General features: G+C 46.1%; 1 protein-coding gene across 2 annotated transcripts; it reads left to right on the top strand.

Annotated features, from left to right (window-relative positions):
* Window positions 1–757: 757 nt before the first annotated feature.
* On the top strand, window positions 758–7154 carry NPHS2 (NPHS2, podocin). Of its 2 annotated transcripts, XM_422265.7 has the most exons (8): window positions 758–1070; window positions 1956–2059; window positions 2714–2786; window positions 3081–3163; window positions 4137–4340; window positions 5031–5086; window positions 5937–6015; window positions 6723–7154. In XM_422265.7, exons 1-8 carry the CDS (start codon window positions 794–796, stop codon window positions 6999–7001), a joined length of 1155 nt encoding a protein of 384 aa, XP_422265.3. In that variant the 5' UTR covers window positions 758–793; the 3' UTR covers window positions 7002–7154. The 2 variants fall into 2 exon arrangements, with proteins under 2 accessions (XP_422265.3, XP_040560814.1); XM_040704880.2 differs by lacking the exon at window positions 5937–6015.
* The last annotated feature ends 2495 nt before the right edge of the window (window positions 7155–9649 follow it).

Here is a 9649-nt window from a genome sequence, read left to right on the forward strand (position 1 = left end):
GGCTGAGTGGGAAACCCTGAGCTCAGCACTGCCCGACGACAGGGTTGTCACACTTTGTATGTTTGAGCCTTGTTAGTGTGATTTCCAGCCCGGTATTGATTTCTTTCAGACAGCGACACAGTGTGATCTGTGGCACTCCTTGCAAAGCTCTCCACAGATGGCACCTCACTCTGTGCCGTATGGCCGCTCTTTCGCTGGTAAAAAGCTCCCACGTTTGCGCTGCTTCACTTCTGCTGTGCAAAACTATGCAGGCATTTTACACACAAACTCTACTGGCAATTTAGAGATAAATTCAATAGCCCTGTGCTTGCAATGACCTCCATGCTCATCGCACTCAGGAACTGAGCTGGGAATTTATTGTGCTGGACACTCAGACCATTTGGGGTTTTGAGAACCAAGTGTCTGCTAGTTACTTTTAGGTTGTTTTCAAACAGCTGTGCAGAAACCATCTATTAAAGTTAAAAATCATCAGAGTGCTTTTGATTGCATTTGATTTCCAAAGGCAGGAAGGTACAAACAGAATGTCTTCCTGGAGTTCATCCTGTTCAGGCCTAACATTCTGTATCATCTCAACAGCTGTGTGAGGTGAGAGCAAAGCAGCAGGGAAACAGCTTGCTCGCTTCACTGTCCATTACATCTGACAAGCTTGTGATAAACTTGAACAAGCCTCCTTGATCTGACACCTCCTCTTCTCTCCTCCCCTGTCTGGATTTTCTGCCTGCAGCAATAAATTCAAGCACGGATTCATCCCAGTCCCACAGGAAGCTGTACGCTCCTCGGTGCAGAGAATCAGATGAGGATGGATAAGAGATCTCGAAGCTCTTCCAGGGAGTCCCATAGGAGAAAGAGAGAGTCTCCAGCTACGCAGAGGAAACAGGAGAAGAGGGAGAGAAGCAAAGAAGCCAGCAAAGAAACAGGAGATATAAGGCAGGGGAAAACAAAGGAGATTAAGAGCACTGTAGGGACTGATGGTAGGGTGCACACATCCACAGTGGTGGATGTGGATGATGTGATATCTGATGAAGAAATGGAGGCAATGATGTTGCTGGACAGCGAGCATCAAGAAGAAGGTATGATTCTATAGAAGGGAAGGGGCAGAAAAACTGTGGGCTCTTTGACACTGTGGGGGTAACAGTGTGACTTTGCTTTCTGCATGGTGAGTGTACAGAGTGTACACCTTGCACAGATGTGTAATTGTCCTCAGGATAGATTCTGGGAAGCTCCAGCCAGCTTCTACAGTCAGTACAGGCAGATCAGTGCTGTCTAGCAAAGCAATGAACTTTGAAACAAGCAGTTACATTCCCAGCATCATTTATGTTTCAGTTCACTACTCCCCATTTTTTTTCCTGCTCTTTTCTCATTATTTTCTTGCTTGTCCTCCTTTAGGCAGACAGAATTAGCTTTAACACCAGTTCACAGCTCTAAGAACTGTGCTGTAGGGAGAATGCTTGAGGCATACAATCATAACTCCTTTCTAAATAGCCTCTGAGAGCAGTTCTGTTCTCTGACATGTGGCTAAAATCCTGTTCCAAAAGACCCCGAGATCTTTTAGATTCCCCAGTGAGAGGGGTACTTCAGGCTGTATGTATTGAAAGTTATGCTTTATTTACAGTCTTTCTGTTTGTAATTAGCTTATCTTTTCAGATAAACTTCTGCAATCCCAGGTCAGCCAGCAAGTTGCCTGTTCTGAGCCTTTCAGCACTGCTTGGTTGTCATATAGATCTACTGTGGAGAAGCCAAAAAAGCAGAATTAGAATTTGTGAGCCTGTCCTGGCAACTCTTGTCCACTTAGGGCAGGGACTGTTCTTTAAACACAGCTTGAGAGAGCACTGAATATGCAAACACCAAGTCTAGGCAGGGAACCAACAGAAGCTGACCTGTGTAGGCAGTCATCAGGCCATCCGTATTTTGGGAACTTTCCTATCCTAACACAGTCATGTTGGATTTTCCCCTAGGTATGAAGTCTCCCGGTCTCAACATCTGCGAGTGGCTTCTGACTATATTGTCTTTCCTGTTCATCATAATGACTTTCCCCATTTCTGTCTGGTTCTGCATGAAGGTAAGAGTAGGCATGATGCCTCTTTAGATTTAGCATTTGGTCACTGATGTGACTGTAACCAGCATGTGTTGGACATAAGCATAAAGCTTTGGCTTAGGTTCTTGCTATTAAACAGATTGCAGGTCTGTTCACTTTTAAGCATAATCTTCAGCTCACCCAATCCAGAGATAGTTGTGTTGCAGCAGCAGGGTAAAAGAGATTTTGTGTTACAAATTTAGAGGGAGATTGATCTTTCTATTAATAGCAGATTTTTCCTCTTCCTCCAGTTTTCTCTAATTTATAGCATGGTTACGAGTAGACATATCTTGATTAGTGCTTCTCAGGAAACAGATTAAGCTCAAGGTGTTCAAATTCAGCCAAACTATAGTAAAGCAGAATGCTGGCCTCATCCTGGGAATCACTGAGCAACTCTAGCATGGGCTGCTCTAACCAAATCACGGGCTGCTTATACACAAGCCAGCCATCAGTTTTGGGTCAGGTTTTCTTCTGGGGTGAAGAGGCTTAGTAACAGTTGACTCCACTACCTCTGATCTGCTGAAATCCTCCTTTCAAAGGGCTTTACCAGAACAGAGGTCTTCCTATGCACAGCTCAGTGAGGCTTTTTTCCCAGTCCTGTGCCTTCCACTCCAGTCTACCTTTTGTTTCCCTCTTCAGGTAGTGCGGGAGTATGAGAGAGCCATTGTTTTCCGGCTTGGGCATCTCCTTCCTGGCAGGGCCAGAGGGCCTGGTAAGATGCTCAATGAGTTCCCCCCAGCCATATTGTTCCTGTTCATCATGCTCTACAAAAGCTCTTGTTCTGGTGCCCTCCAGGCAGGTACAGTTAACCAGGAGACACAATGTCTTCTTAGGTCCAGCAGCTTCCGATGGCTTTTCCCAATACAGAAGCAGACTCACAATTTGAGCCTATGTGTTGCTGTTCCTTCATAGTTCTGTACAGCATCCCCTCTACTGCTCCCTAGAGCTGAAGAAGCAATTTCTGTGGTTTTGATGATCACCAAAATACTTTCTTTTCCCCCCACAGGTCTTTTCTTTTTCCTTCCCTGCCTGGACACATATCACAAAGTGGACCTCCGCCTCAAAACTCTAGAGATCCCCTTCCACCAGGTATGACTACCATCCCTTCTTATATTAATTCTTGGGTCTCTTTATCCGGTCATGTTGTGCTCAATGACAGCTCTGATTTTGCATTTATGTTACAAAAGCAGCTTGCTTATGCTTAAGATAGTGATTCTGGTTCCATGTCACTACACTGGCCACAAGATACTGTTAAATGTTGCCAGTTCTTAGGATCTCACTGCAGAGATGGCTTGATGTAAGATCTGCAAAGCCTTAGCTGCTGGATTCCTGTGAATGTATGAGAAATGTCCTTTACCTCCCTGCCATTTTAAAACCATCATTTTTAATCCCATTCAATTAGACAAACTTTAGTGGTAACCAATAGGAAGTGGCTGGGCTATGGATATTGGAGCAGTTTTTACCCATCACACTGAGGGGTACATACAGGGGGGACAGGAGTGCAGACTAAGATCTTACAGTGGTGTCTCTAAGTGTGGCTACTCTGCTCTTGTACAAGTCAGGGAAAGGGCTGAGACCTCACTGCTAACTCTGAAACTGGCACCCTTCTTAGCCACAGTCCCACAGGTCAAACCTCCCAATAGTCCCTGTGTTCCTTCTGAAACCTGTTGTCTGTGCCACTGCCTTTATCTAGTACCATCACCAGGTTCCCTCCTGTGGTGTAAAGCAAATCCGTCTGGGGATGGTACTCAGCAACACCGAGCACATAGCAGACAACAGGAATGGACTAAGCAGCAGTGGGCAGGGAAACACATTAGGATGTTCAACTGCTGACAGTCTCTAGTCCAGCAACCAAACTGAGGAGACAGACACAATGATGCTATACTAGGGAACTGAGGTCCAGAGGTTATGCAGTTTTCCTAAGGTCAGAGAGAAGCAGAGGTGGCAACTACAAAGACATAGCCATCTAGCTAGTCTTCCTCTTTCCCAGAGTTGTGTACTTTTCTGTACTGCCTTAAAGTTGTCAGAACCAGATCCATCTCCCCTAATGTCTTCTGCTTAGGTGGTGACTAAAGACATGGTTACACTGGAGATAGATGCTGTCTGCTATTACCGTTTGGAGAATGCCTCTCTTCTCCTCACCACCCTCACCAGCATCTCCAGTGCCATCCAGCTGCTGGTGCAGACCACCACCAAGCGCCTCCTGGCACATCGAGCCTTCTCTGAACTTCTGTTGGAGAGAAAGAGCATCAGCCAGGAGATAAAGGTGCTTCTGCAGCTGGGGAGAGGGTGGAGCAAGCAGGGAATTAAGGCTCTGCTAACATGCTTGGAAGATAATCAGTCCTACATCACAGACAGTATTTTGCAAAAGAACGTTATAATAACATGTGTTTCCTTCAAAGAAAAATGGGAGATTTTCTCTTTTTTAAAATCATTTTTGGGGAAGGATTTACAGTGTGGGTCTCGCAAGCATACATGGGTAGTAGCAAACATTGTGATGTGAGAAGCATGAAGGAACCCCTTAAATCACTTTCATCAGTGCTTTGCAGTACCTCAGGTTCCGTGCTTATTCCAGAGAGGACTTTCTCATGAGAATGGTTTTCTGCAGTGAGAGAGAGATGCCATAAGCCCTGAATACATGGGATCTTCAGCAGCAGTTCTCTGTGGCAACAATACACAAACATGATTATACCAGTCAGGAACTGAATGTTTCCTATGGAATTGGATTGGTTCTACAGTCAAACCAGTATGGATTAGCTAAATCATACTAAACCCTCAGGGCAAATGCAAATCACAAGTGAGGGGTATAATTTTTATTTCTGAGAGTCCACAAACAATATATAATAATCTACCTTGCTGCCTTGAATTAACTTTCCTGGACTGTCTAAGTCCCTCTGAGGAGCCTGGACAAGGGCTTGTGTTCTCCTTGTGCTCTAAAATATCTTCCTCTTGACAGGTGGCTTTGGATGCAGTCACAGGCTGCTGGGGGATCAAAGTGGAGAGAACAGAAATGTAGGTAGGAAGTGCTGGTAGCGGAGACTTCCTTGCCCTTTTGCACATATCCATTCTGCCTTGCTCATGTTTCTTCTTTGCCCCTGGCTCTCTCCTCGCAGCTATTCTGCAGCCCTCACCTCCTTGTTTTCACCGCCCTTTCAAATGTCTCATGTAAAACTTCCGTGTGCAAAGATGGTACTTGTTCCTGCACTGACAGCCAAATGCAGAATCCTTAGCTGGGATCTCATCAACTCTGCTGCAGGCAGAATTTGTACCCAGTTTTGTTAGCCTGAGAGTCACAGCAGGCAGTGAGCCTGCTGTGATCCACTCTAGATCAAAGGCCTCAGGGTCTTAGCAGTGGTTGGGCTCAACTCTCAGAAGCCTGTAGAGAAAGGTGGGACTTTCTCATCACACATGGGGCCATGGAAGAGAGAGCTAGGCAGCAGAGAAGCAAATCTGTAAAGAGAAGGAAATTCCTGTGGCTGTCTTGAGAGCAGTCTCCCAGTGAATCTTCTGATATCTCACAGACTTCATAAACCTAATCTTCAAGCCTCAGAAGCACAAATAGAAAAGGCCTCTCTGCTGCCTAGTGATCACGTACATCACTAATGATCTACTTATTATTAGAATTATTTCCTAATGATTCCAGCTTGGATCTGTACAAAACCAGGCTGTAAAAAAAAAAAGATGGGAATAAAGGTAGAATGCTAAAGGGAGTCATCCATAGAGGGACACACAGAGAACAAAGGATGTTTGTGAACATCTCTGTAGAGGCCAGTGTATGAGCCCATTCTAAGCCCTAGAGGGCCAGTACAGGGCTGTCAGAGGGGCCTAGAGCCCTGCTAATCCTTATCCTTCACTACCACAGCAACAATGTGCAGCTGCCTGCTGAAGTCCAGCAGTCCTTGGCCGTGGAAGCAGAAGCCCAGAGGCAGGCCAAAGTGCGGGTATGCCAACACTGAAGACCTCTCATCTCCTTCCAAAGCATCCCTCTTTCCTTTCCCCACCATGGTTTGAGGTCCTTGGAACATACCATACTAGGGAACAGCTCTGGGAAGATCTGTTCAAGATCTTCAGATCCTGTTCAAGAGCTGTGTCAAGCAAGGTGAGCTGCCATAAAAGCATAGGCCAGCCCAGTGGAATCCCAGATCTGGTACCTATGCACAGGTCAGAAAGGCACATAAGAGGTCTGGTGTCATCCCTGACCCACAGTGCCTGTGAGAACCTCTCCCTTCTCAGGGTTTCACTCTTGCTTAGAGACCCAGCCAGGAGGGTGGAGCTGAGCTGCCACCACTGTCACTTACCTCACACCTTCCTTACCCTGGGCTGTCTTCCATACCTTACACTGAGCCTAGGTAGGATTTGTGTCCAGTACTCTTCTCACAAGCTTAGCCTATGGGCTGCCCTCTCACATGCTTTTGCAGCATGCGTATGCCCAGTTGTAAGCTCTGATGGAACTAGTAGCACCCAAAGTACACATTGCTTTGGCTAAAACAAGTTAGACATGAGGTCTAGTATGTGCCTTGATCAAGACAGCAGGAATGTTACAATCACAGGGGCCCCGGAAAGTTCATGGTGGCAACCTCCCTCTGTAATAAATAGCCTATGCCCCTTACTCCCTGCCTCACAAAAATCCTATTCTCCTCCTTGGTAGGTGATTGCTGCTGAGGGGGAGAAGGCTGCTTCTGAGTCCCTGCGGATGGCAGCTGAGATTCTGTCCAGTGCCCCTGCTGCTGCTCAGCTCCGTTACCTTCATGCACTGCACTCCCTTGCTGCAGAGAAACCTGCTGCTTTCATCTTGCCCTTACCTTTGGATCCCACGAATCTGGTCTCTTCGGCTACCCGCAGCCCTCCAGGAGTGAACAGCATCATTACAGATACCACAGAGCTCCGAGAAAGCGTGAAAGACAAGAAGGACTCACCTATGCTCTAAGAGTTCTCCCAGAAATGGTTGCCATAAGCACTAATTAATCCTGCTCAGAGAGGAGCAAGATCGCTGGTCTACAGGCAGCCCGCCAGCAGGTACTAGTCTGGAGGCAGGGAAGGCAGCCCAGACCTGTAATATAAAAGTAGATTGCACATGAAAGAAGCTTCTGCTTGTTTTGGAAAGGGAAAAATATGGAGCACAATGAGCAGTGCTGGTGCAAATGTGAGCAGGGGACTGAGGGAGAAGTGTTATCCCTTCCCTTTCATGTCACCTGATGTACTTTGACACAAAAGATCCCTGGGATCTGATCGGTCCTACCCCATCACATTGGCAGGAAAGCCTGACTAGCCTCTGTATGTTTGAACAGCCCCATCTCCAAACAGACAGCCTGTCTCATATCATTAGTTACAGGTGATTATAGGGAAAACCCCACACTGGGATAAAAGAGGCAGACACAGGTTGCCTCCTAGGAGGGAACATCTTATCGGAGGGCATTGTTTTCCAGTGGCTCTGTCCTTACACTCAGGCTCTTGGGGTTTTCCCTTTTACACTTTTGGCTGCAAATGGCTTTTTTTTTTTTTTTTTTTTTTTTTTAAATAAAAGCAAGTCCTGCAGCGGGGTGGTAAACAAAGCCAAGGCAGAAGTTCTTGGATAGGAACATGTTCCTCCTCACAGCCCATCTCCACATGCGGCGTCCTTAGAAAGTGGGAGCGGTTGGGTGGTACAGACAGAATCCTTGCTAAGGTGCCTTTTCCTCTGTGTGAATTGGTGGAGGGAAAGACAACAGCGAGGCAGATGGGGGTGGGAGCCTGACAAACAAGGGAAACGGGAAGGGGCTTAGCATGCATGTAATTTGGTGGGTGCTGCCAGCCTGGTTCTCCTGTGACAAGAGAATGAGACAGGTCCTGTTCATAGTGTACTGGATATAACATTTCAGTTACCACCCATGCACACATATATATATATTAGTAGGCAACCAAGATGTTTAGCCCTAGTACTAGCATAGGAGAAAAGAAGGAAAGGGAAGGGGCAATGCCCGTGTCTTGACGCTTCTCAGCTGTGTAGAGGGAGGAAGGCAGGTTGTGCTGCTTGCTTGCTTCCACTGGGTGGTGAGACAGGACAAGATCTGAGCTTGTGAGCATCTGCTTCCAGCAGGGCTGTCTAAAAATACAAGGAAGGTGATCCATTTAGCCAATTCCCACGGAGCTGAGAAGTGGGCATCCAGAACTAAGCAAGGAGCCTGCTAAAATCCTTGAGAACAGTAGTTCTTTTGCCCACTGCAGCCATGTTAGTAACTTTTACGCACAGCGAAGGAACAGAGAAAGTCCTCAAAATTCTTATAAAATCTTTCCTACCAAAAGCTACTTGAAATAGCTTTACATACTATAAGCTTTTACCTTGATAGACATGGGGCACTGTCAAAGGAAATAGCATCATGCTCTTGCTTTCTTTCCTCTTGGTTCCCCTTTAGGTGGACATCAACTCTGCTTCTCTCCTTTTACTTGACCTGCAGCATCTACTCTTGCTTCCAAGCAGATCTCCCCTGTACAGCCTTTCCCAGACCAACAGCTCTGGTGTGCTGCTGGCCAGTAGAGGCCAGACAGAGGAAATTTTGTGTCCCCTACTCTTAATCACCCACACAGTAGTTTCCCATCATCCATATGCCTAGCAGAGGTAGACCAGCCAGCTGCTCGCTCTTGCTTTTTCACTCATTTTTTTTCACTCTCTCTTTGCCTACTATTAACACACATGCTTGGCTCATACCATTACTTAGTAATACTTCTGTTATGTGCAACTGTGTCTCAAGGATGGTCTGCAGGTACTAGTTTAACATCTTTACAAAGGACAAGGAGTCCACTTCAATAAGTACCAAGTAATTCTGCATTTCATCAGCTCTTTCAGCTCCATGAAATCCCCTTCTCAACACTCAGTGCTGCCATGTATCTCATTCCACCAGTATTTGCCAGTCTTCTTGCAGCAGGGACTCTCAGTAAACTAGCCTCCTTACAGGTGGTTGAGAAGGGAAAAAAAAAACCTCACCTGTGAACTTAGTGATCACACAGCACCTGAGCTCCAGATGTAACCTCATATCCAACTCATTCTACCACTATAAAGCTCAGGAGATGGTTGGCTGCAGGATGCCATTGGCTGCTGCTTGTATGTCTGTAATAAAACTCAGTAGTGATCTAGACACGGAAAACTAATTCTGGGAAGCTCCCTAATGTTCCACTGATGAACATGAGCTTTATATTTACTTCTCTAAGGCTGGTTCTGTTTTTTCTCATGATACTGGAATAAGCCTCTGCTTACCAACCAGAGCAAAAGGGTGTAATACCACACAGAGTGAGCTACAGATGATCCTTTCTCTAAGCACTTCTCTAGCTCTATTTCTAGCTTCATGTGAAATGATCCAACCAGACCAAGATTCCTTGGCGCATCAACGACCATCTGCAAGTAATGTCTGAAGGAACAGTGCTTGGTCTGAGGACTGAGACTGCCAGAGACACGTGGTATTAGACCATGGCACGCATTACCCTATTTGCACTCATATTTTCAAAAGTCAGGTGCATTTTTCTTCAAACATGCAACTTCTCTACAAAGTTGCAGAAAAGGCAAATGACAGCTAATAAGCATCCTCAGTTCCAAAGAATCCT

This window comes from Gallus gallus, chromosome 8 (genome assembly GCF_016699485.2).
Source record: "Gallus gallus isolate bGalGal1 chromosome 8, bGalGal1.mat.broiler.GRCg7b, whole genome shotgun sequence".
Taxonomy (NCBI): domain Eukaryota; kingdom Metazoa; phylum Chordata; class Aves; order Galliformes; family Phasianidae; genus Gallus; species Gallus gallus.

Bases quoted from the DNA above. Each gene is read 5' to 3' on its own strand.
- NPHS2 (XM_422265.7), top strand. From the start codon at position 794: ATGAGGATGGATAAGAGATCTCGAAGCTCTTCCAGGGAGTCCCATAGG. The intron at 1,071-1,955 runs GTATGATTCTAT...ATTTTCCCCTAG, and splicing joins CAGCGAGCATCAAGAAGAAG to GTATGAAGTCTCCCGGTCTC. The intron at 6,016-6,722 runs GTATGCCAACAC...CCTCCTTGGTAG, and splicing joins AGAGGCAGGCCAAAGTGCGG to GTGATTGCTGCTGAGGGGGA.